Consider the following 25,248-nt stretch of genomic DNA (forward strand, 5'->3'; position numbering starts at 1 on the left):
CAAGCTCAGGTGCACCCAAAACACGGGCCATTCCATCAGCACGCATCCCTGCCCCACCCCTGCCCGGCTGGGCTCCAAGGTGTGTGGTGTGGCTGCGGGGCCTTGGGTTTCCTGGGCAAGGGGTTGCCTGTGAGACACTGACCTTGTCACAGGGAAGCCCCCCAACAGCCCTCGCGGGTGGGTCTGGGCGACAGTAGAGAGCAGGGCCACCTGGGCGGGGTGAGGCTGCTGAGTATCAGTGCTGGCCTGAAGCAAGACTGGCCACAGCGCACCTGGCTTCAGGACCCGGCGTGGGGAGAGCGCAAGCACTGTGTTCTCAGCTGCTCAGGTGTTGGTTATGTGTTGAGAGGGTGATATATTAGTTACACTGGGTTAAATAAAGCAGACTGCTAAAATTCACTCCACCTGTTTCTCTCGCTGAGGTTGCTTAAATCACCAGTGCAACTGCTTTGTGGCCGGCACGCTCTCTCAGTGGCTCTGCTTTGGCCATGTCCCCTGTGGCACCCTGTGCCCTCGGCCTGGTTGCTGGGCTGGCTGTGTTCAGCAGGTCCTGGGCTCCAGCCTCCCTGCTCAGGTTCTCTGACCAGAGGGCCAGTGATTGCTTCTGGGCCTCCCTCCCTTCCTGCCCAGGCCAGGGGGCTCCTGCCCGTGACAGGCCACCAGCCACCCCTGCTGGCTGGCCAAGTGGTGCCCGCTCAGATCCTTCCAAAAACGGGCAGTTGGGGAGGCCTTGACGGAATGGGAAAGCTGAGGGCTCAGTTTCCACCGGCAGTTGGGCTGTGGAGTCAGGAGGTTCTGGTGAGAAAAAGAAGGTTCCAGAAGAGCCCCCGCTGCCCTGCCTACCTTGGTTTTGTCTTGGAAGGAGAGATGTGAGGGCAGAGCTGCCACTTCACACCTCACGTGCTCCCCCTGGATCCCAGAGCCTTCAGCTCTGACTTTTCCTGCCTCCCTCCGCCCTCCCCTATCCCCCTCCCCCAACCGCCCTGGGGTCCAGCTGTGGGCAGCCGTCGGGTGCTAGGCCCAGGGCTTCTTGGCAACGGCCAAAACCACAGGCAGGGCTGTTGGTAAAGCTGTATCAGGTGAGTTGAAGTGGAGCTGGGAGGACCACCAGGCAAGAGCCTGCACGAGGGTCTGGGCCACGTGGGACGGCTTTGCTTCCTGACCCCCAGCTCTCCTCAGAGCCCAGGCGCTCCATCTGGAGCTGGCCAGGCAGGCACTGTCCCATTCCTGCTGCCCGATGCTATGTGTTCTCAGGTGGGGCCCTGGACTTTTCTGAGGCTGAGCTTCCTACATGGACAGTGAGAGCTGGGCCTCGCTGTGGGACCCAGCGGGATGAGCCACGGTGAGCTCAGTGGGGGCACTCAGCAAGGTTTTGGATCCCTGTTACCCTGGGCTCCATTTGTGAGCATCTCCCCTCGTTGGCTCTAAAGGCAAACCTCAAGGTACCTTCTTGTAGAGCCGGCAGACAGCAACCCCTCGTCAGGGACCTCGCCACCCTCCCAGCCGGGCACCATCACCCCGGAGGACCTGGAACTCCTCCTGGAGGAAGGGCTGGCCAGCTCCGAGCCCTTGAGTCTGGAGGAGATCTCGGAGAGGTATGAGTCCAGCTGCCTGCCGTCCACCGCTTCGGTCCCAGAGCAGGACACCCACAAGCGCTGGAAGCAGCTGGAGCTGTGGTGAGCCCCTTGGGGACCAGGGGCGGGGGAGCCACGTAGTCAGTGCCCCGCACACGCAGCCGACACAGCCCGCTCCTCACGCCACCAGGGTGGCCGACCTGCAGGCCGAGGTGGTGTTGCTGCGGGGACACAAGGCCTGCTGCGAGCGTACCACGCTGAGCCTGCTGCGGGAGCTGCTGCAGGTGCACGCCTGCTTGCAGCTGCAGGACTCAGAGCTGAAGAGGCTGCAGCAGGCGACTCAGGCCCCCGAGAAGGAGACTCTCCAGGTGGGACACGTCGGCTGGGAGGCGACATCCCTGGGTGTCAGGGCAGCTGATTCCTGGACCCTGAGCCCCGCTCAGCCCCTGCTGCTCAGGCCAGGGCCTCAGGTCCCACTCCGTGGGCCCCCGTGTGTGTGCTGGTCGAGCTGGGAGGGCCCCTGGCCTGCACTCAGCTCACCCCTCCACCTTGCAGTTCCTCAGCCTGCAGAACCAGAACCAGACGCAGGCCCTGGACAAGAGATACTCCTGCACCCTTGGAGCAGGCTTAACAGGAGAGAGAGGGGCTTTGGGGAAGCAGCGGCTGCTGCCAGGCCAGTCTGGGCATCAGCCCCTGGCTTTTGTTGCCTCCAGTTTGGTATCTTGCTCAGGTAAGCAAACACATCCACGGCCCAGCTCCAGTAGGTCAGGTTGCTGGAGCCCGGCAGCCTGTGGAGCCTGGGAAAGGGGCACAAGGCTTGCTGCTGGGCCGCTTGGCTGAACCCCCACCCCAAAGGCTGCCCAGCCTGCTCCTGGCTGCCAGGAGGTGGCAGGGCAGGCCCCAGGCAGAAGCAGCTCTTGTGTGCCAGGATGGTGGAGGTCCAGGAGGCCCTGACCCAGATCAGGAGGAAGCAGGTACTCCAGGACTCTGAGCGGAAGAGCGCCGAGCAGGAGGCCAGCCTTAAGTGGGCCCCTCAGGAGGCTGTCTCTGGATCCGCCGAGGGGTCATGTGGGAGTCATCAAGGAGGGCAGGTGACCCTCCAGCCCAGGGTCCCCACCCCCTCCCCTTCCCCGTCAGTCACGCTCACGGGGAGCCTACCTCTCTCTGTCCCAGGTGGAGACACAGAGTGGGCTTCTGGCCTCTGTGTGTGTTTACCCGGACGGGGTTGGACCTCCTGCTAGGTCAGCCTGGGCCCCCCGGATGCAGGCCTGGCCTGAAAAGGATTTGGTGTCCAGGGCCCCACCAGCCTCCCTGAGGCTCCCTGTCAGGCCTCTGGCCGACTGGGCTGCTGTGACCTGCAGCCGTTGCCCCTAGATTGTCTGAGCTGACCGAGAAGCTGAAGCAGGAGGAACGGGACCGGGAGGTGGCCTGTGGAGCCCTGCAGAAGAGCCAGAAGGAGGCCAGCCAGAGGGTGGACCATGAGGTGGCCAGTATGCAGGTACCTGGGAGGCCAGGGGCAGGCCCAGGCAGGGCTCTGGCATCAGCAGCCAGCAAGCTGCCAGCAAGACAGTGTGTGCAGGAGACCCCCAACTCTCCCCATCCCGCATCTTCTCCACTGCTGGGGTCTTCCTTCACCCCATCTCTTGTTTTGGTTCCGTTCACGTGTTTGGACCTGGTGGCCGACCCCCAAGTCCTACGCTGTCCAATACGGTGGCCATTGGCCACGGGTGGCTCTGTATGTTGCAATTGAAAACTCAGTTCCTTGGTCACACGAGCCACATCCCAGTGCACTGTGGCTACCTGTGGCTGGTGGCTGCCGATTTGGCCGTGCTGAGGTGGAGTGTGTCCTCCATCACAGAAAGTTCATCATTAGCACGAGTGCTGTTGTGGCCACTGCTCCCCCACCTCCCCTTCCCCATGTGATCAGCACCCAGATCAAGAAATAGAATCTCATAGCCCGAGGCCCCTTCCTTGGCCATTTCCAGCTTCAATGCTTCCCTCCGTGCAAAGTGGAAGTCCCTTCCTAAAGACGCTTCTTCCAGTGGCCCTGCTCCCGGGCTGGTGCATGTGGCCTAGAAGGTGGGGCAGGGGCCAGGGTGGGGCGCCTCTGGACCCAGCCTCTTCTGCTCTGCAAATAGAGACCAGGGACTCTGCCGCGTCCCCAGCTGCTGTCCTCATAGCTCAGCTGCCCAGCTCCATGCGTGCCCCTCCCGCTGCCCTGTGGGAAGCTGGTGCCTTGGCTCCATCGAGAGGCAGGAGCCCCAGGCAGCACTGGGGCCTGGGATCCCCGATGCCTGGCTGGCCCGCATCTCCTCAAGTGTACCCTGGGGCTGGGGTCAGTGCCCTGCCACTGCTGCCTGGTTTTGTGAATAAAGTTTTATCGGCACATGGCCATTCGTTTACTGTTGACCACGGCTGCTTTTGCGCTGGAACCACAAAGCTGAGGGGTTATGACAGAGACCCTGTGGCCCATAAACACCAAACATCTGCCTTCTGGTTCTTTACAGAAACACCTGAGCCCTGCTCCGGGTCACCCTGCATGGGGCAGGGAGGCTGGTGGGGGCTCAGGGTACACCTGCTCTGAGCTGTGGGCAGCCCTCCCGGCCTTAGAAGGACTTGTGGCCGTGGAGAGGGTGCCTTGTGCCCGTGGGCCTAGACCCCCGTCTCCTGCATCCAGACCCTTGGTGCAGCAGGAAAGGAGCTGATGGAGGGAGAAGAGAGAAGGGGTCCCACCCTGGGCCTGGAGGGCGAGGGCAGACTGTGTGTGCACACGTGTGAACGGGGATGTGCACACGTGCATGAGTGTGTGCGCATGTGTGAGCATGTGCTCACATGTACACTCAGCCTCCTTGCCCAGGGCTCCTGGCAGGGCTATGATCCGATGGCTGCTCTACCGCCTCCTCTGGTGGGGTCTGGCAGTCACTGTGAGGACCATGTGTGTCCTGGGCCCGTGGAGCGTGGCCTTCAGACCCTTCACAGCCCTTGCGCCTGGCTCTCTGGGACATGTGGCCCCTGCCTGCCCTGACTTCCTTCCTGAGGAGGGTGTGACGGGCCCACCCCTGCAGGGCACACAGGACCAGGGTCCCCTCCGACAGAGATGGTTGGGCAGGAGAGCAGCAAGTCCCTGATGGCGCTGTGGGTATGGGGATGGGCGAGGGGGATGCCCATGGGGAGGTGCACGGTGACCATGCGGCCCCCACTCCACAGGCCCAGATGACCAAGCTCAGGGAGGAGATGAGCCTCTGCTTTCTCAAGAGGGAGGCCAAGCTATGCAGCTTCCTGCAGAAGAGCTTTCTGGCCCTGGAGAAGGTGGGTGCCTGCCGGTGGCAGGGCATCCAGTCGCCCTCTCCCCAGCTCACAGGGGGCGGGGTCTCCCCACAGAGGATGAAGTCCTCAGAGAGCGCACGGCTGCTGCGGGCGGAGAGAGGCCTATGGGAGGAGCTGGAGAGCAAGTGGCAGTAACTCCGGGAGCTGGACGCAGAGCGCACGAGGGCCCTGCAGGGGCAGAGGCAGGTGGGTGGCACGGCGGGCACCGGCACAGGCGGGGCCCCGGCTGGAGCCGGGCAGGTCTCAGGTTGCCTCTGCCCGGCAGCAGGAAGAGTGCCACCTCCTGGAGCAGTGTCAGGGCCTGGACAAGGCCGTGGTCCAGCTGACCGAGTTTGTGTGTCAGAACCAAGCATCGCTGAGCCACGTCCTGCTGGCCGAGCAGAAGGCCTGGTGGGTGTCCGAGCGGGGCTGCAGGCGGGGCAGGTGGGAACGGCCCTGCTCCCCTGACCCCAATGTCCTGAGCCTGGCTCGAGGCCCAGCGGGGTGCCCTGGGGCAGAGGAGCTGCCCTTTAGTGGGGGGCTCCCATCCCTCCCCCAGCCTGTCCCTCGTGGGGGAGCTCTGAGTGGCAGCGGTGGACACAGCCCTGTCTTGGTGGTCCCTGTGATGACCCTCATCCTCTCCCTGGGGCCACCTGGAAGGTTCTGAAGCCAGTAGCCGGGCTCGCTGCCCTGGCACAATGCCAAGGGGTGGGCCAGCCTTGGCTGAGGGACAGTCTCTCTCAGTGGCACCCACCCCCAGGGATGCTAAGGGGCAGTTGGAGAATAGCCGGGCCAGGGAGCTGGCTACCTACCTGCAGGAGAGCCTGGAGGCCATGCAGCTGGCCAGCAAGCTGGCCCAGCAGGAGATGCACAGTGCCCTGGAGCTGGTGAGGCGGCGGGGCCAGGGCCGGGCCCGCAGGGTTCCCCGCCTGTGCAGGCCGTACGCTCAGCCCAGCCTCCCACAGCTCCGAGAGAAGAGCCAGGCCCTGAGCTGGTCAGGCAGGTGAAGGACATGAGTGACCACTTACTGGCCCTGAGCTGGAGGCTGGACCTGCAGGAGCAGACGCTGAGCCTGAGGCTGTGTGAGGTGAGTGCACAGAGCAGCCTGGGGAGGGCGCACCCAGGTGGGAGGGGTCCTGCTGCCCCTCAGGGCGGCGGGTCCCAACCCACGCAACAGCTGTCCACAAGGCCCAGGGCCCCAACCACACGGGGGCTCCACTGAGTGACCAGCAAAGCAGCCTACAACTTTGGGTTCTTTTTGCTCTTTTTCTAACAGCTTTATTGAGGTTCAGTGCACACACCAGACAATTCCCCCTTTCAAAGTGTGTACTTCCGTGGTTCTTTGTCTATTCAGAGTTGTACAGCCACCACCACCATCACTTTTAGAACCCTCCCATCCCCCCAAGAGGAAACCCCGTGCATTAGAGGTCACCCCCTCCCCCGCCCCTGGCAAACACTGGTCTGCTTTCCGTCTCTCTGGATTTGCCTGCTCTGGACATTTTGTGTAAATGGAATCAAATGCTCTGTGGCCTTTTGTGAGCTTCTCTTGCTGAACGTTCCGTGTTTGACGTTCAACCACTTTGTGGCATGTGTCAGTGCTCGTTTCCTTTTTATGGCTGTCACATTTCACTGTGTGGATGGACCATAGCTTATCCATTTGTCAGCTGATGGACACTGAGCTGGTGTCCTTCTGAAGCCCTTAGTGCTGCTGTGAACACGGATATACACCCTTTGGCGGCGGGGCCGGGTCCCCCATCCTGTGCGTGTAGGCCAGCTGCCTGTTCTCTGTCGCTGCCGACTCACAGGCAGCTGGGTCTGGCTCAGGGGAGGGAGTGAAGCCAGGCCTTCTTAGGGATGTGGCTCTGCTCAGCCTGGTGGTCCTGCCTGGAAGGACCGGGGCACCCAGACTGTGCCAGGCCAGGCCACCCAGGCTGTGTCCGGTCAGTGTGGACATGCTCCGAGTTGAGGTGGGGGCCCTGTGCCCTCCAGGAGCTCTGCTGCGTGGGGATGGCCATCTCAGGTCTGACTGTGGCTCCACTGGGGCCAGGGAGTCTGCCTCTCCGCCCACCCTCTCTGAGCGGGTTCCAGCCCTCACTGGTGTCCGCGCCCCAGGCACAGAATGAGTGGGGAGTTGCAGAGCAGCGATGGCGGGAAGGCCTGGCCCGGTGTCGAGAGGAGGCCGAGGCGCACCTACGGGAGGCGCAGCAGAGAGTGGACAGCCTGCCCTGGCAGGTGGGTGAGGGCTGGGGTGGCCTCCCCCTCCCCGCTGTGCCCACCCTAAGCCACCCGCTGGCTCCGCGTTTCAGATAGAGGCCGTCGCCGACAGGTGCATCCTTCACAAGAGTGACTCAGACCTCAAGATCTCCGCCGAGGCCAAAGCCAGGTGAGGCCCCCGGCTCCCTGTCACAGCCTGGCAGGACCTTCAGGGACTGGGCTGGTCCCACTGCAGGAGGGCACAGCCGTCTCAGAACGACCCTGCTGCATCACAGGGCTTCCTGACAGTGGTCCATCCTCCCCAAGCCCCTGCACCTGTGGCAGCCCCGACCCCTCCCCACCCCAGGCCTGGCCCAGCTTTGGGCTTGGCCCCTGCTTGGGACAGCCTTTCACTCTGTCACCTGCTGGGGACCCCCCAGTGCCCACTGGTGGGGCAGCAGTGCCGAGCACCCTATGCTCTGCCCAGGGCCTCCTCCCTCCAGCTGCCCCACCCCCCAGATGCCCCCCAGAGCCCGGCAGCCCCGGCCTCCTGTGCTCACAGAGAGTTCGAGGGCGAGGCCGTGAGGCAGGAGCTGGCTGCTCTGCTGTCCTCTGTGCAGCTGCTCAGAGAGGGCAACCCCGGGCGGAAGATTGCCGAGATCCAGGGCAAGCTGGCCACGGTACCCCTGGGCCCCTGGGCTTGGCACACTTGGCGGGGGGTGGTGGGGGGCTGGCTCAGACAGGGGCAGACCTCCCCCCACCCAGGGAGGCTCAGATCCAGGACACGCCCCTGGGAGTGTGGGGGCCGAGGCTCATGGAACCAGCCGTCCTGCTGGGTGGCTCTGCATGTATCAGCCTCTGGAAGTACCAAGTGGGGGCTCCTGTCTGGAGGTGCATCAGCAGTCAGTGAAAAGAGCAGACCTGAGTTCTGGCCGGGTCCCCCATTGTCATCGGGCTGAGTGATGCGGCCGGCTCCCACTGAGGGGCGAGGACCCATGCGTCGGAGGCCGGCTCCTGCCACGAGTGATTAGGGTGGGGGCCTCCCCCGGGTCTGCAGACTTCCTGCATCTGTGCCCACGAATGGGGGCCGTGTTTAGTTTCAGAACCAAATGATGAAGTTGGAAAGCAGCATCCAGGACAACAAGACCATCCAGAATCTCAAGTTTAATACAGAAACCAAGCGGGTGAGAGGTGGCCCCTGAGCTGGGCCCTGGCCGTGCCCCCGCCCCCCCACCCAAGCTCCAGGGCTTACCAGGCCCTGTGGGTGGGCCGCCTTTCTCTGTGCAGAGCCTGACTCCCAGCTGCCCTCACCACCCCCAGCCTGGCCACCCCCTAGCTTTTTGGTCTGCCCAGCTGTCTATCTGCGTGTCTGGCCCAAGCAGAGTTTCCGGGCAGATAAGGCCCAGGCTAGCCCAGAGGGAGATAAATCCCGTTGGCTGTCCCGCCCCTCTGGTCTGATTCCTGCGTCCACAGCGCACGGAGGAGATGGCCACTCTGCTGTCAAGCGTGATGCACCTGTGGAGCGAGGAGGGCCGCCCCGACGCTAGGCAGCAGGAGGTCCTCACGTCCCTGGTGAGGCAGCAGGTCTTCATCAAGGACGTGGCCCCCGACGAGGTGGTCCCCGTGAACCACTGGGGCGTGTACCAGGCCGTGAGGTGGGCAGCGGGGAGCCGCCTTCCAGAGCCCCCTCCAGGCCCGGGTTCGGGGCTGGGCGGACCCCGAGGGCAGTGGGCGGAGGCGGGGTCCGAGCCGTGAGCTGTGTCTCTGGGCAGGCGGCTGCGGTGGAAAGCGGTCCTCATGAAGCTGGCGGCCTGGCGGAGGCCAAGGGCGGTCTGGGAGAAGCCCCTCGACTAGAAGCCCACCCACTAGCTCTTGTCCCTGCACCTTTCCCAGAAATAAACATGCCCGCCCCATGCCTGTCAGAGGCTGGAGTTCCCTCCAGGCGTTCAGGAGGCCCTGGGCAGGGGAGTGGCCAAGAGGACCTTCCCTAGACTCCCAGAACCCCTGCTCCTGTCCTGGCTGCTGAGCCCCAGGCCCCACCGCTCCCCAGGGCCTCCCACCCACAGGCATTGCGGCCCAAGCCCCACCCAGAGCCAACAGCACGTTAGCTTGGCCACTCAGACGGTGCCCCCCTTCCTGCCCCTCCAAGAAAGCCCTCACCCCCATGGTAGCTGGCCCTGCCACCTGCCGCGGGTGCCACGAGGAGGGGCCGCCCTGGGGCCAGCTGGGTGGGCAGTGTGGAGGGCTGCCCTTCACCACCGACTGGAACTTTGGGGGCTGGTCTTTGAGGAAATGTGGCTTGCCCAGAGGGGAACCCAGCGTGTAGAGGCCCTGAGCCCACCGCCACCAAGAGGCTGCAGCTCCTGCCCCATCCTCCCTCCTGTGGGCAGAGCTCTTGGGTGGCCCCTGCCCATTCCCTGCCCTGGCCTGGGAAGTCCCTACCTGAGCTGATTTGTCCCCTGGTGGCTGCCCTAATTGGAGGTCCCTGAGGGCTCCTTTCAGGACAGCAATAAGGAGAGTCCGGACCCTTGTTGCCCTCAGCTCACCCCCACTGATCCTTGCTCAATCGCTAGGCCTCGGCCAGCTGCACCCCCTCCAGGGCCTGGCCCCCCCAGCCCAGCAGCTCGGGGCCGGCCTCTGCCGACCAGCTGGCCAGCAGGTCGCTGAAGTCAGGCGTGCCGGGGTGCAGCAGACCCAGGGGGCTGGGTGCCGGCTCCTTCCAGAAGGAAGGGGGAAGCTTCCTTTGGGTCATGGGGGTGATGTGGCCGTACTTCTGCTCCAGCCTGAGTCGGCGGCCGGCCGCGGCCCTGGGCCCCGAGTACTGCCGCAGCCCGTAGTCGAAGAGCTCGGCCAGGGGTCCCAGCGGCTGCGGCCCTTCCCCACCGAGGCCCAGCCCACACGCCTGCCCCTCGGGGGCCCCAGGGGAGCAGACCCCGGGCTCAGTGGCCTCGTTGTTTTCTGGGGCCTCGCCCTGGGCCAGGCGCACCAGGTTGGCGCAGGAGAGCTCCCTGGCTGAGCTGCTGGCCGTGTGGCCATCAGCGTAGATGTCGCAGGCGTCGGGGTCCTGCCCCCGGTCCTTGTGGCCGAAGTACCGCTGGATGTCGCCACTGATGAGCTCAGAGAAACGCAGGAGCTGCAGTGGTGTCTCTGGGCCACTGGGGTCCAGAGGGGTCACTTCTGGGGCCCAACCTGAGCTCTGGGGGGCCGGGCTGTGGCCCTCTGGCCCCTCGACCTCCAGCTCCTCTTCCCCATCCTCCTCCTCCTCCTCCTCCTCCTCCTCCTCCTCCTCAGAAGAGTCTGGGGGCTCCGGGTCTGAGGGCAGGAAGGGCCCATGGGATGGCAGAGACAGCCGGAAGTCACAGAGAGGCCAGATCACGCCCGCGGCCATCTCTCCGCCGAGCTTCTGGGGGCTCTCGGGCAGTGGGCGCTAGCTGGGGAGGGAGGCAGAGAGGGGACAGGTTAGCAGTCAGGGCCTGCAGCCCTCCTAGGGGAATAGTCACTACAGCCTTGGGGCGGGCGCTGAGCTCAGAAGCAGGTGACATTTGGAGAGACGGAGGTGGTGGGCACTGGGTGGGTGGGTGGGGGCATGGCAGGGGTGAGCTGCAGGGTACAGCCCTCAGTCACCCGCCAGAGGAGGGTACATCCTGTCCTGTAGGGAGGGTGGCTGACAGTGCCGTTGGAATAGTGACTCGGAGAGAGAGAAGCAGGGCAGGTGGGAAGGGAGCCGGCCCAGGGGCTGGGCTTCGGGCAGGTTTGGGATCTGGAGAGCAGAGCCCTCGTCCCAGCTCAGGGTCGCTGTAGCTCTTGATAAATAGGCTTGTTAACGTAGAGTCTGCCCAGGTGCAGGGTTGGGGGGACCCCCTTGGCACATCCCCTCCCCGAGTGTCTGTGGTTGGCAGGGTCCCTCTGTGCCTGAAGTGCCCGTGCTGAGCCCGGGAGCCGGGCCTGACTGCCTCGACCTGGGTGCCCTGTCCCTTGCAGTTTTGGGGGCTTCAGAGGCTTCAGGGGCTGTGAGGGTGAGCTCCGGGGGTGGGGGGCAGAGCCATTTCTCTGTCCCCACAGTCGCAGGCTTCCCTGTGCTCCCTGTCGGCGGTGGGGGGGTGGTGAGGTCACCTCTAGCATCTCTAACCTGGGGATGGTTCGGGGGGCTGGCAGGACCGTGGAGGGGGTGGGATTAGGGGAGCTGATTGTGAATGTGGGAGCCCCCCCCAGAACAGGGCCCCAGCTCCTCCACTGCAGGGAGGCAGGTGGGCCAGCCCTTGGACCAGGAGGGCTTCTAGCAGGAGCCCTGGGCAAGGGAGAGGAAGAAAGGGAAGGGGGGGTTAGAGAGAAGTGGGGGCTCCCAGCTTCAGGAAACCACTCCCCATGTGGGGGGAGGGGCGGGAAGTCCACAGGCTGCCCTCAGAGTCAGGGGGGCCTCTCGGACCTCCCCCTCCTCCCTGCCATCATGCTCCGCAGTTCTAGGGCCCCTCTTCCATGTTGGGGTGAACCGTGGCCCCAGCATTGGGCGTTGGCATGGCAGCTGGTGGGGAGCCAAGACTCAGGTGCCCTCCTTTCCCTGGCCGGCCCACCTCGAAGACCCAGCCCTGCTCAGCCCTGCTGTTGACCCCTCCCCGTGGGTGGGTGGTCCCCAAAGACCACCAGGGCAGAGGAACCCACAGCCTTCCCAGGACCTCCACCACCAGCACCCTCCCGCCCGCCGCCCAGCCTGGCTCCTACCTGCCGAGGCCTGCAGCTCCCGCTGGGCAGGCCCACCTCCACCTGGGCTCAAGCATTTATAGCCAAGCTCTGTGGCTGGCCTGGCTGGCAAATATTTGGTGACTGCATTGTCATCGCAGACTGGGCAAATAGAGCCCGTTTGCTTTAGCGCCCGGCAACCAGGGCCCCGCCGGGGGGAGCCTCAGCCTGCCCGGGGGACCGTGGAGTGTTTGCCGCTCGCCCAGCTGGCTCACACCCGGGGCCGAGGACCCTTATCTCCGCCGCTGATTGGGGCCCGGACCAAGCCTTGTCAAATAGGCGGAAAATTAAATTTCATGCTATTTTGACTCCTGGAGTAGCTTTCTCTAGAGGACATCCTGCTTCTGCAGCGCTCTGGGTGAACGGGATCTAGGCCAGCAGCAGGACCTGGGAAGCCCCAGGAGGGCCAGGGACCACCAGCCAGGGCCCAGGTGGTGGGTTTATGCAGGTGGGGACCCCGGAGTCCCTGCCCAGCCCCCTCCTGCCACTTCCCACCGTTCCAGAGCTGCAGGTGCATTTGCAACAAACCCCATTGACTCACTGCTCCCCCAAGGGCTTCGTCCCCACATCCAGGCTGAGGTGACACCTCCCTTCTCTGGCTTCTTTTTTAGCTCCTGTGCCTTCCCCTAAGGGGCTTGGTGGCCCCTCCAGCCCCGTGGGTCCTGCCCGGGGGCGTCCTCACTGTGGTTACCACCCATCATTACAGCCCCTTCACCGTGAGTCCCATGAGTCCAGGCCAAGTTTCCCTGTCCCCGGAAACCGACCTCGGCCACAGCCACAGTTCGGTCCTTATACCCTGGGGTTCGATGACACTTGCCAGGTCCTGGTTGTGGGTCGGCCCTTCCCCAGCCTTAGCCAGCCTCTCTCTGACCCAGCACAGCCCAGATGTCAGCCAAGACCTGGGGGAGGCTGGGGGTTGGGGTCCCCGGTGGCTCCCCAGGACTGCTGGGACCCCAGAATCCCTCTTTGCCCAGATATGGCCCCTGCCCCTCTGCCAGCCCAGGGAGCGCCCACCATGACCTGCTCAGGACTCCGGGCTGGACCTCAGCAGCTGTCCTGGCTGTAGCTGCAGTGCCCACTGCTGCCTATCGGGAACAGCCAGGGCTGGGGTCTGGGAAGGGGCTGGAGACCAGCCGGTTTGGGGTCAGCCCCACAGGGTGGGGCCTCAGGGGCCTGAGGGAAGTGCTGGGCACGGGGGCCGTGCTGAGGAAGGTGAGATGCAGCCCTGTCATGGAGAAGGTCCTGGCCTTTGTGGCCAGAGGAGGGGCTTCACGAAGGAGGTGGTTTGCAGGCGCTGGTGGGGCAGGTGCTCACCCAGCCAAGCCGGGGGAAATAAAGGTGTTCCAGCAGAGGGGACAGCCTGGAAAGGAACCAGATCGCAAGACGCTGGCACCCCTGTGGTCGGCTGAGTGATGGCCCCAAAGATGTCCACGCCCTGATCCCTGGGAATTGCGTCGTCACCCCACTTGGCAAAGGGAGCCAGTGGAGGTGACTGAGATAAGGACCCTGAGATGGGAGATGGCCCTGGATTATCCAGTGGGCTTGTGTGTCACAGAGGGAAGCAGGAGGGTCAGAGTGGGGGTGGGGGGAGATGTGGCGACTGAGGCAGAAGGTCACCTTTGAAGGTGGAGGGGCTGCAAACCAAGGAATGGAGCGGCCTCTAAAATCCGGAAAACAAGGAGATTCTCCCTTGGAGCCTTCGGGGCGCAACTCTGCAGACACCTTGATTTGGGGCCAGGGAAACCCACTTGGGACCTCGGACCTCCAGGACTGCACAACAAATCAGTGTTGTTTTAAGCCACTCAGTTTGTGCTCCCTGTTGCAGCAGCAACAGGAAGCCCAGAGCTGGAAGCGTTGGCTGGAAAGTGGGGTGGGCGGCACACAGGACCTCCTGGCCTGGCCCTGGAGCTCGGACCTTCCTCCTGTACTGGGAGCCAAGTCGGCCAGAGCCTCAGCTCTTCCCAGCATCACTGGAGCCAAATCGCAGAGTGGCAGTGGGGCTTTTGCAGGAAAGAGGCCCCAGGGTGGTTTTCACCCCCCACCCCACAGACCCACTTTTCCATCCTGGCCTCTGCCTCAGGCTCCCAGTCAGTGGAACTGGGTCTGTGGAAGGGGTTCTGGGTCCCAAGAGTGACCCAGCGAGGTGTCCATTCGTGCCAGCTGTGGGAAGACTGTCCACAGACAGCCAGACCCTTGTCCTCTGGTGGCAGAATCCCAGTGCTTTTTTCTGCCTGACCAGAGACAAGGAGGAAACCCCAGTCTAGGATGGAGAGTTCTAGAGTCGGGGAGAACCCAAAGCAGGCAGGTGTTTGGGGAGAGGAACCTCAGCAGCACAGTGTTGGGTGGGCCTCTGGACACAGGAGGCCTGAGACCGGAGACTTGGGGAGGGTGCCACTGCACCAGTCCTAGCGATCAACGATGGGGCCTAACGAGGCACAGTGTGTGGAGGTGAGGGTGGGAGACAGGCATGAGAGGGATTCAAGAAGCAGATCTTGGGTCTTAGTGGAATTACCCCCTTCCTTGCCCCTGCTGAGTCAGAGCCATGCTCAAGATAGGCACAGGAGTCTGGTGGGTGGAGGCTGAACTCTAGCTTTTGTTACAGGTGAGGCTGGGCTGGGTTATGGCAGCCAGGGGGACCCTGGGTAGGTGGAGAGACGCACTTTCCCAGACTCACTGCCCACACATGTCCCGCCGGTATTGGGTGGCCAGCCAGTGCCAGGCCAAGTGGCATGGGTGTCCCAAGCCCCCTCTGCCCATGGGGGCTCCTGGGTGGGGCTGGGGGCTGAGGCACTCAGGCTGCCAGGCTTGGGGCCTGAGTATATGCCCTGGCATCTGCTCCCAGCCAGGCCTCCATTGTGGGCAGCATGGGGCCTTCAGAGCTCTGTGCCCACCCTGCCCCCACCAGCCCCCACCCCTGCTGTCAGGCGTCAGCCCCTGGGAGAAAAGCTCTGCCTTTCCAAAGGTGGTGGCCCTGCCTGTCCCCATGCACCCCATATTGATCTTCCCAGGGAAAATCAATAGCTCCAATATGTCAGCTCTCAAGTGGCGCTACAGTAAATTACTCCCGCCATCGGGCACACAAGGGCTGCAGCCTCCCTCCCATTAGTGGGACATTAGTCCTCGTGTGAGGTTTCTCTGTGTGCTTTGAGATAATGAAGATAATGAGGTGTTGGTTTATGCCTCTGGGAGGAGGGGGACCTTGGACAAGAGCGGCATCGCTGGCAGTGCTGGGCACCTGTCACCCAGTGCCCTGCCGAGACTGCTGGGGTCAGGAAGGGGAGGGCCCTGGAGACACCGGGCCACCGGCCGCATCTGGCTGTGGCTTTTCCCACCCTGGGCTCCACCGCATCAGAGGGTCAAGCAAACCACAGCATTTGGGGCTGCTGTCGCCCTCCAGCCAGAGGCTGCCAGGGACACACGTGTCACTGAACAGGTGGACTTCACAAGGGAGAATTCACAGCCCGGAACGTGGGTGTCTCAGGAGGCGGGCGTTAGAAAGGGCTCTGGGTTCAGCCATTGTTGGGTGAGGGGCTCTGCTCTGGGCTGCGTGCTGTCAGCAAGCAGGGTAACTGTGACTGGGCATCTGTATCAGTCTCCAGGGGCTGCCATAACAAAGGACCACCAACTGGTGGTTTAAAACAACAGAAGTTACTTTCTCACAGTTCTGGAGGCCAGAAATATGAAACCATGAAGGCTTTGGGGGAGAATCTTAGCTTCTGGTGTAGCTGGCAGTCCTCCGCATTCCTTGGCTGGTGGCTGCATCACTCCAGTCTCTGCCTGCCTCTTCACATGGCCTGCTCCCCTGTGCGTCTCTGGGTCTTTTTTCCTCTTATAAGGACATCATTTAGGGCCCACCCTATCCATCATGACATAGTTTTAACTAATTACATCCACAAAGACCCTATTTCCAAATAGGGTCACGTGCTGAGGCTCCAGGGGGATAAGAATTTGGAGGGACATCATTCCACCCAGTATAGCATCTTTAATACATCTTATCCAGAAGGAGGGCAGATGAGGCAAGGCTCTAGCCATGGTTGGTAAAGGACCAGGGTCCCTCCCATCAGCCAGGAAGGGGGTATTTGGTCTTTTTTGGGCCACTTCCATGTTTTGCCTGTGTTCAGATGTGATTATAAAGGGGTCTTGAGCCACCACGGTCACGGAGAGGCCTGGTCCAACACTGATGTTCTCTGAAATTGTTTACATCCTACAGAAGAGCCCAGCTCCGAGCATCAGGCCAGCTCCCGGAGATCAAGGCCTGCTGTCCTCCTCAGACTCCGCAGGACCCACGTCCTTTGCATCATGCCTTCACCTAGAATGGAGACCAGTGCTAGCAGGACTTGGGGACAGAGGAGAGGTCCACTGGACATGTGGATTTGCTAAGTCTTTGTTGTGGGCCTGCGCTGCTCCTCCCAGACTCTGGCCTCAGAGCACCCTAGGAGCCTGATGGCAGTAAAGGAGCCCTCCACTGCCTCAGGATGGAAGGACACTTCCATGCCATCCCCCTATCAGTCTTAACAGCTGTCCCAGGGACCGACAAAGGGCTTCCCAGGCATAGCACCAGTCCTGGAAGCAGCCTGCGAAGGACAGGAGATGCCCATTTTACAGCTGAGGAAGCAGAGGCTCGAGGGGTGCTTGTCTGAGGTGTCTTATTTCTGTCACCCATCCAAAGCAGTGGGACAGGTTTAGTGACCCTTTGGAGGCTGCCCTGTCTGGGGGTGAAGCCCTAGCCCCTGCCGTTGACCCCCAGCTCTGCACCCCCTCTGCTGTCCCAGGGAAGCTTGTACCCAGATGCCCTAAAGCATACCAACCAGGTGGCTGCATCAGCTGCAGTCAGCAGCTCCACCCCAACCTCAGGCCTCTTTGATCTCCAACTCCTCCAGGAAGCCCTACAGGCTCCACACCAGAATGATTCTGGTCCATCCTCCCGCCCACAGTAGGTGCTCCTGGGGTTCCCTGTGGTCGAATTGGTTTGGCAGTGATTCTGGGTGGGGTTCTGGGGTGGAACAGGTGGGGCGGAGCCCAGTGAGGAGGATGTGGGCACACAGGTGCCTCTGTTGACACAGCAGCTCTAAATACAGTCCTGGCTTTGCAGCTGAGCTGCCACCAGGCGTCCAGGTTTGGACTTGCCAGGGTGGGGAGATCTCCCAGATGCTGCTGAGCTAGGAACACCTCCAGCCCGCCACCCTTGCTTAAGTGTCTCTAGACTTCCTGAGGGGTGAAGAACTGGTACCCGAGGCTGGTGCTTCTCCTGCCAGAAAGCAGGTGCAGGAGATGCTCCAGAGGCAAAGATTCTGAACCAGGAGGCAGCACATTACAGCTGCCAACTAAAAATTGTCGCTTGTCACCTGGTTCTACAAGAATGAAGTCACCTGCCACTGCAGTCACTGACCTTCAACACACCCTTAAAGGAGTTCAGGGCAGAGATCAGGAATGAGGCCCTCTGTGCTCTGGCAAAAACTGGCAGAAAAACTCTCACGTTGTGCTTTTTTTTTCAGTCGTCACAGTTCACAAGGTGGCCTCGTAACCTGATTTTGTCACCGTCAAACGCCCCCCCACACACACCAGCACATCCCCACGTCTCCACAGAGTCTGTGATGACGCCTGGGTGCTCCTATGTGGTCTCCAGACAGGACGGCTCAGCAGAGCCAGGGCTAGTTTGCCTTGAAGGCAGAAGGCTCCAGCAGCTTCCCTATGAAGTCAACTGGGGAACCGGGTAGACAGGAAGTCCCAGGACAGCCCGAGGGTGACCCTCCCGGCCTGACTCCTGAAGGTGGATGGGAAGGTTCCCCCCGAGCAGGCTGCAGCCTCCATCCATAAAGATGATGGCGCGCTAGGCTCTGCACTGGTGGTTCCGCTGGCGTGGAGAGAGAGACTTGTCCGAGTGCCTGCTGGCTTCCGGGTGACAGCCGTGGGCGTGCTCTGCTGCGGTGGGTGAGGGATGGCGGCCCTGCGGCTGAGCAGTGCGCAGAAATGCCTGTCCCGCAGAGCGGATGGTGTAGACGCGGCTATTCGTGCGCAGCACAGAGCAACGCAAAACGCCAGGGCTGGGTGAGGGTCCGCGGCCATGGGGCGGGGGACACTAGTCGAGGGGACAAGATGACTCCGTGGCTGAAAGTCCAATGAAAAGAGCAAAACGGCGTCGCGAGGCCGCGGGGAGGAGGCGTCCAGGGGCTGCGCCTGCTCGGCGGGAGGGGTGTGGAGTGTGGGTTCAGGGCGCCGATCTCAGGCGAGCCCGGCAGACGGTGAGACCCGCGCTGAGGCGAGCTCGTCGGACGACGACGCCAGCATCCCGTCCCCGCCGGCCGGCCTCAAGCCCGGCGCGGAAACCTAGGAACCTGCCCGCTAGTTCCTCTTCGGGCCGGCAGCGAACTACACTTCCCGGCATGCCCGCGCGGCCGGCCGGGGGCGGGCCTGCGACGGAAGTGGCCGCCGGAGGACGTGAGTCATTTCCGTTGCGCGAGTGGGTACACGTTCTGTAGTCGTGAGCGGAGGCCAGGAACAGCGCGCGGCTTCCGGCTTCGCGCGACGGAAGTGACGCGACGCTGCGCGCGGCGGCGCCGAGTGCGGGGCCGGGGTCGGCATGAGCCGCGTGGTGTGTGCGCCGGCTGCTGGGTGAGCTCCGCGTGGTCTCGGCGGGACCTAGGGTGAGAGCGGCGGGCGGGCGCGCTCACTGTTCTGTCTCTTCCAGGGCCCTCCGGGTGCTGAGGCTCGTGCGCTGGCCTTTCCGAAGCTTGCATCCTCCGCCCGGTGGCCGGGCTCGTGCCCAGCCCGCGGCCGAGGGTGAGGAAGAGGATGACCCTAACCGCCCCCTTCAGTTTTCCTCCAGCAAAGCCATCCCGTTCCGCTGGCCAGTGAAGCACTCCCTGGGAAGGGAGCAGCAGCGGCCCTGGTGGAGGGTGCTGCCCTTCAGCCTGTGCCTCACGGTTCTGGTCATCTGGTGCTTCTTTAGGCAGGAGACCAGCGCGGACCGGTGGTTGAGACGGATGTTGGAAGAAGAGGTACCGGAGCCCAACGATCGGTCTGAAGAGCCTGGAACTCCGGTGGCCCATGGGGCGAGAACTTAATGGGGTGGCAGCAGCGAGGGAACAGACCTCAGTCTTTAGGCTTTGACGTCGCGTTTGACCGTTTCTGTCCTGGTTATGCGCGTCCTCAGACTGAAGGACTTGGATGGCGCGCCTGGCAAAGTTGACTCGTTGAAGGCAAAGCAGGATGTCAGCAAATCGGAACCGGCTCTTTGCCTGTTACTTGTTGCCATCGAATACGTCCAGAAGACTTTTCAGGTCCATAGAAAGGGTTTTGGTTGCAGCGTGTGCTGTTGGATTTGTGATGTCTTTGTACAACATTATCACGTTTCCAAAGGGATGCTGGTGACACTTGTAATCCAGTGTGATCCACTTTGCAGGTCATTTGCTTTCTGAGACAGAATAACTGGCAGACGAGTTCAACGTTTTGTTTTACAATGTACCGTGATGTGTATAAATTGATGTTAGTTTAACAGACTAACAATAAATATTAATTTGGTAATGTGGAATTAAGCCAGTGTTTTGTTTTGTTTTGCATTTCATTTAAAAAAGGGAGCCTTCTAGTCTTTTCAGTTCCTTTGTTTGTTTGTTTGTTTGTTTTTTCCAGAATAGGAACTGAGGAAAGAAACCTAAATGTTAATTGTAGAACACTTTCTCACCTCTCTTCCAGTTTTTAATTTTAGCAAGGCAACAACTTTCTGAGTGGAATAACGTTGATAAATATTTTTATGGACAACTTAGAGGCAATATTTTGGGTATGTAAATGATATGTTTTCAAGTACTGCTTAGTAGGAAACTTAATTCTGGATTAAATACAAGATGCATAAAAGGGAAGATTTTATTTACTTAAGGTTCTAGTGGAACGTTTTATCTTGGCATATCTTTGGTGCCAAAGTTAGCTGGAAATTTCTCTCACTCGGATGGTTGAAGACCACGGACTCTATGGCAGTGTACTGGCTTCTCACAAGGCCTTGGCCAAGGTCTGGCCCGCCTTGGTAAATTATGCTTGTCAGGGAGGTGGTGCTAAGACAAGTATATTCATTTTTTTTTAAAGATGAAGAGACCAAGATTAAGAAGGATTGACCTAATCATGGCTCAGGCTACATCGTTAGTTCCACTGGGAGCAAAGAACTAAGATGTCCTTTCTCTGACCTGGTGTGGTTGTGACCTATTTGGTTGTGAACCATTTTATTTGAGCAACAGTCATTCAAACCTGAACCCTGACTTTACTCTCACTAGCTCCTGCAGGAAAAAAAGTCAGAACTAATGAGAAGAAATTTTGTTTTAATTAAAAATAATTTTCACATGACCAAAGCAATATGATTTATCTGGAAAAGTTAAACAGTGTAATAAGCAAAAGGCAGAGAATCAGAAACAGTAATAATCCCACCACCTAGAGGTAACTGCTGTGAGCACTGTTGGGCAGAAGATGGAGAAAATTGTATTTTAAAAAATCCAAGGAAAAGAGGTTACCTAAGTCGATGGCCTCATATCTTCCAAGCTGCTGAGGGTATTTTAACGTCTGGGTACTACCCCAGCCTTTTAAGAACATTTCTTCAAAAGCATGAAAAATGACAATCTTTACAGCCTGTCACAGTTCTCTTTGCTCTCTTCAAGGAAGGTGCCTCTTGGGTAGGCATCTTTTCTCCCACCTCTACAGCAAAGATCCCCAAATTTCTTTATCTTGGGGCCCCAACTTCCTTTTTTAAGCTCGAGGTGGTTCTCTATACTTCTCTGCTGGACTTTACAGGTTCCTCAAGCTCCTTAGGTCCAAAACAGAGTTCAGCTCTCCCCAAACCTGTTTCTTTGCTCTGTATCCCTCCCAGCTCGGGACTTCGGAAATATCCTAAACTTCTTTCTCATTCCCTGCATCCTGGCAGTCTTCAAGATCTGTTTAGTCCTCCTCCAAAGAACTCATGGGCCTTGTTTCATTCTTCTGCTTGATTTTCTTCAAAAATATCATGTTGATATTTTGCCATTTTAATTTCCAGCTTTAAATGTAATGTTTGTAGAGGTAGTAATTCCTTTAGACAATGTGAACATATAAAGAAGGTAGTCATTCATCCCACCAGCAAGTGATGGCTTATTTTACTGTATTACTTGTGTTTAAAAAAAAAAAAAACAGAAACTTACATGCTTGGGAACAAATGTATGGAACTGCAGTATCTTGCTTTGTTTTGTCACTTAAGTAGGAGCATTTTTCTTGTCATTAACAATTCTCAGGAAGCATTGTCATTCTCTGTGAGGTGCTCTTTAAGTTTTTGCCAAATAACTTTGGTAATTATCTTTGTACATCTTTGTCTGAATCTCATTCTTTTTTAGGTTGGAGTTTCTAGAAATGGAACATTATTTTCTATAAAGGTCAGTACCCATTCGTCTTCCCAGCCACAGTTCCTTTAAGGGCTTTTCTTGCTGCAGGTCACCAGCATTGTGGGTTGCTGTTAAGAACAACAAAAAGTCTGCCTGCTCCATGGGCTCTTCCTTGTTTCAATTTGCATTAAAAAAAATTACTAGCGAGGTTGAAATTTTTAAATAATGTCTCAGGAATTCCCTGGCGGTCCAGTGGTTAGAACTCTGAGATCTCAAACCGCGCGGCCCGGCCAAAAAAAAAAAAAAAAAAACAGTTTCATGCTATATATTTACAAAACAATGTACTCTGGGCCTGGGTTCTCCCTCCCGAAATGCACACCCTGCTTCCTCCTCCAGGGCCAGATGAGCTGGGGCCCTGAGTGGTAGGGCTTACCGGGGGTGGCAGCTGCTGCCTGCCTCCCGGAGTTCCCACCCTCTGCATCCCCGCCCACCCTGTGGGTGAAGAGGGCGCGCGCGCGCGTGTGTCTGTCTGTCGGTCTGTCTCCCCCTTGACCTCGAGCCTTTGGATTCTTTTTTAAAAATCAGCTCTATTGATATGTAGTTCACATATTAATTCACCCATTTAAAGTATACAATTGATTTTTTAGTGTATTCGCAGGGGCAACCATTACCACGATGTAATTTTAGGGCTGTGCGTACTCCTAAAAGAAACCCGCTACCCATGAGCAGTCAGGCCTCCTTTCCCCCTCTCCCCCACACCAAGCCCTAAGCAACTGGAGCCACTCTTTGCGGTCTCAGCACCCAACCCGGGGGTCATAGAACGGATGAAGGCGAGTGTGAGCAGCCTGGGCGCGCTGTCTCTACTCGGGACCTGTCGGCTCCGTCTCGGAGCCTGGAGCTGCTCAGGGCGCTGTCAAGGCGTTCAGAGCGCGTGGGGCAGCCGTAGTGGGTTGAAGGCGGCAGCGGGAACGGGACCAAGCAAGTGCAAGATGGGCTGTGAACGTGGACGCCGGGGGGTCACGGTGGGTGGAGGCGTCCGGCCGAGGCGGCGGGCTCGGGGCATGGCGTGGTTTGGGGTGCGCGCGGGTCCCCGCTCGGCGCTTGGTGCTGGGAAGTTCACTGGGCCTTCGGCACTGCGCCGGGCGCCGGATGGGGGCGTGGCGGGGGCGTGGCTGTCCCGGCGGGGGGCGCGGGTGGGCTCCGCGAGGGGGGAGATCCGGAGGGGCGGGGGCGGGCCCGCGCGGCGCATGCGCGCTGCATTGTTTTGACTGAAAATGCCGTCGGTTTCGAAAGCGGCGGCGGCGGCGTTGAGCGGGTCCCCCCCGCAGACCGAGAAGCCGACCCACTACAGGTCAGTGCCCGGGCTGGCCGCGGCGGGGGCGGAGGCGGGGCAGGGGGCGGCCCCGCGCGCCCCCGGCCCGCGCCCCCGCGCCCCTGGGCCTGGGAGCTGCCTCCGGGTGCGGCCTGGGGCCCCGCGCCGCCCCTCTCCCCGTTTTCCCCGCCCCCTGCCTCTCCCTTGCAGACCCCTGGCCAGCTGGCCCTCCAGCCTCCGCGCCGCGCCTGGACTCTGGGCTGGTGGACCACCATCCTACTCAGCTACCGCCGCCTGAGCTCAGGAGGCGGCGCCCAGGGTCTGGGGTGGCACCTGGGCTTGGGGGCTGGAGGACGAGGTCGGGGGTCCACGCGCCTGGGTTGGGGATCGGGGAACAGCGCCTGGGGTCGTGGGTCGTGGGCCGCCGAGAATGCGCCTGTAGTCGGGGATTGGGGACCGCGCCTGGGCTCGGGCGGAGGGCGGCCATCTGGACTCCGGCTGCCTCCTCCTGGGGTCAGGGATGGTACCGGGGCTTGGGGACCCGGGCGCTCCTGGAGTCGCGGTATCGCACCTGAAATTGGGGGTCGCGTCTGTGTTTTGCATGAGGAGGCTGTGCATGGGGTCTGAGGGATCGCGCCTGAGGTCCGGGAACTCGCCCGGGCTCCGGGGGGGGGAGGCCGTCAGGGATCGTCTGGAGTCAGAGTGGGTGTCACGCCTGAGATCGGAGATGGGGGGTGCTGCGCCTGGGGCCAGGAGTCCGCGCCTGGATCCTGCGGGGTCGCGCCTGGGGTCGGGGACCGTGTCTGGGATTGGCAAACCATTCCTGGCACCCGAGGAACGCGACTGGGCTTGCGGGGGCGGGGGGGGTGTAGGGTGTCTGAACTCGGAGTGAGAAGTTGCACCTGAGCTTGGGGATCACACCTGGGGTCTGGGATGGATGGCGGCGCCTGGGGTCGGGGGTCGCACCTGGGGTCGGGGGTGGAGGGTTTCACCTGGGTTAGGGGATTGTACCTGCGATTGGAGATGGGGGGCTGCGCCTGGGGTCCGGGGTCGCACCTGGAATCTGGGACCGTGCCTGGAATAGAGGATGGGGATTTGCACCTGGGGTCGAAGGTCGCATCTGGGGCTGGGGATGTGGGATCGTGCCTGGGGTCTGAGAAACGCACCTGGGCGGGGGGAGGCGGGAAGGGGGTCGGCAGAGTTTGGGATCGCGCCTGGGGTCGAGGCCCTCGGGCGCACGGGATCTGACCCCTGCCCACGAGTCCTCGGGCCGCCCGCCGGCGGCGGTGGCGACAGAAGCGACCCCAACGCTGTTTGTCTTTTTAGGTATCTAAAGGAGTTTAGGACAGAGCAGTGCTCCCTGTTTGTGCAGCACAAGTGCACCCAGCACAGGCCATTTACCTGTTTCCATTGGCATTTCCTAAATCAGCGTCGGCGCAGACCGCTCCGCAGGCGCGACGGCACTTTTAACTACAGCCCGGACGTGTACTGCTCCAAGTACGACGAGGCCAGCGGCTTGTGCCCCGACGGCGACGAGTGAGTGTGCGCGGCCACGCGGGGCAGCGTGGCCCCCACACCTGGGTGGGTGGCGGACCTGGGCTTTCCAGCACCTGGCACCTGCAGGGCCCAGTCTTCACTCTGAAGTTTTCCCTTGACCGCTGGTCTTGGTGAGGACATTTCCCTATTTCTCGGCCAGTGTGGGAAGAACCGCATCTGGCTAGGGATAACCCTGTACGGGACAAACCGATTTTGCTGCACTTCCCACTTTTGATTGCCACCCAGTTCTGTAAATTCCCTGCATTAGAACCAACCCTTATGAGGTAAACCTTTTGAGTTTAGGACCATTTTGTAGTTGTCAGTTGCCTTTTGGTCAGAGAGCTTGTTAGAAGGTTTGCTCACGTTGTGCAGATGTTTCTGGAATGGTTCCTTTCTTGCTGTTTATATGTTTATTTTTTTTTAATTGATAGGAAAGTTATTTGTGTAGCACTTTTAAAGTTTAGGAAATCAAGGTTTTGTTTTGGTTGCCTTTTTTTTCACAAGTTTCCTAATGGTGTTATGAACAGATGTCTTCATTTTGAAATATGTAGAATAGGAAAACACGGAAAGTACAAGTCAGATTGTACATTCATATAACTGGCAGAGATTGGTAGAGGGAGGTCTTGCTTTTTTCCTGTGGGCCGTTTGAGGAGAAGAGCCTATCCATTCCCACCTGGAGGTGAGGTGGTGGCGCTGTGCCCCAGGGCCTCTTGGAAAGAGCAGCTTGTTCAGCTTCTGTTGGATCCTGGTCTGAACTGGGGGAGGCGCTGTAGGCTTCATCCCCTGACCCTCTGAAGGGAGGTGGTTCTCCAGGTATGGTCCCTTTTAAAGACAACTTTCACGCTGCTGCACAGGGAGACCCATGTGAATCTGTTCTTCATTTTCAAAAATGCTTAGGTCAGGGAGTAAACTCTTGACCTATGGTGATCATCTTAAAAGCTTTATATATTTCCTTAAAGGTTTTTAATTGAACACCAGATAGTTAAATAGGGTTGTTGTTAAGGCACCCTGGAGCCTGTGGAAATAATGTAGCCAGCTCCACTTTGGTTAAGATGGTATTATACTTCTGTGAAGTTTTAAAAGTGCATTATTTAATTGCATCTTGAGCTGCTGTTTTCTGCAAATGGGTCTGCAAAAGAGAGATATTTTTGTCTAGCTAAGGCCTGGCCTCTGGTCCCTCATTTCCCTTGGCCACGTCAGTCACCTCTCTGGACCTTAAGTCCTGAGTTGCCCCCAGGGGCCACTGCTGAGACCCTGG

At 60.2% G+C, this 25,248-nt stretch overlaps 4 protein-coding genes across 8 annotated transcripts in view; 3 read left to right on the forward strand and 1 right to left on the reverse strand.

Moving 5' to 3' along the window:
• The first annotated feature begins 908 nt into the window (after nucleotides 1-908).
• CCDC154 (coiled-coil domain containing 154) lies at nucleotides 909-8,997 on the forward strand. Its single transcript, XM_081255179.1, is given in 17 exon segments — nucleotides 909-1,342; nucleotides 1,457-1,676; nucleotides 1,765-2,304; nucleotides 2,362-2,598; nucleotides 2,949-3,072; nucleotides 4,782-4,883; nucleotides 4,956-5,033; nucleotides 5,037-5,087; nucleotides 5,167-5,291; nucleotides 5,641-5,866; nucleotides 5,869-5,967; nucleotides 6,993-7,112; nucleotides 7,187-7,263; nucleotides 7,636-7,753; nucleotides 8,171-8,257; nucleotides 8,547-8,728; nucleotides 8,846-8,997. Coding segments are annotated over 17 exon segments (2,478 nt in total). The 5' UTR covers nucleotides 909-1,332; the 3' UTR covers nucleotides 8,928-8,997.
• Nucleotides 8,998-9,642: 645 nt separating this feature from the next.
• On the reverse strand, nucleotides 9,643-12,062 carry PERCC1 (proline and glutamate rich with coiled coil 1; the record flags this gene model as incomplete). The annotated part of the gene is made up of 2 exons (XM_081256015.1): nucleotides 11,793-12,062; nucleotides 9,643-10,504 (listed from the first exon to the last, which is right to left on the reverse strand). Exon 2 carries the CDS (start codon nucleotides 10,459-10,461, stop codon nucleotides 9,643-9,645), a length of 819 nt encoding a protein of 272 aa, XP_081112141.1. The 5' UTR covers nucleotides 10,462-10,504; nucleotides 11,793-12,062.
• Nucleotides 12,063-18,265: 6,203 nt separating this feature from the next.
• On the forward strand, nucleotides 18,266-19,341 carry UQCC4 (ubiquinol-cytochrome c reductase complex assembly factor 4). The gene is made up of 2 exons (XM_081256467.1): nucleotides 18,266-18,422; nucleotides 18,499-19,341. Exons 1-2 carry the CDS (start codon nucleotides 18,391-18,393, stop codon nucleotides 18,872-18,874), a joined length of 408 nt encoding a protein of 135 aa, XP_081112593.1. The 5' UTR covers nucleotides 18,266-18,390; the 3' UTR covers nucleotides 18,875-19,341.
• Nucleotides 19,342-22,416: 3,075 nt separating this feature from the next.
• UNKL (unk like zinc finger) overlaps nucleotides 22,417-25,248 on the forward strand; it is a gene marked incomplete at its 5' end in the record, with an annotated part of 44,699 nt that continues 41,867 nt past the window's right edge. For all 5 annotated transcript variants that reach the window (XM_081257708.1, XM_081257704.1, XM_081257706.1 and 2 more), the window contains 2 exons: nucleotides 22,417-22,493; nucleotides 23,781-23,990. In XM_081257708.1, the coding sequence (XP_081113834.1) occupies nucleotides 22,417-22,493; nucleotides 23,781-23,990 (287 nt within the window). The remainder of the gene's footprint in view (nucleotides 22,494-23,780; nucleotides 23,991-25,248) is intronic.

This window comes from Mesoplodon bidens (assembly GCF_964165515.1).
Source record: "Mesoplodon bidens genome assembly, chromosome: 15".
Classification (NCBI taxonomy): domain Eukaryota; kingdom Metazoa; phylum Chordata; class Mammalia; order Artiodactyla; family Ziphiidae; genus Mesoplodon; species Mesoplodon bidens.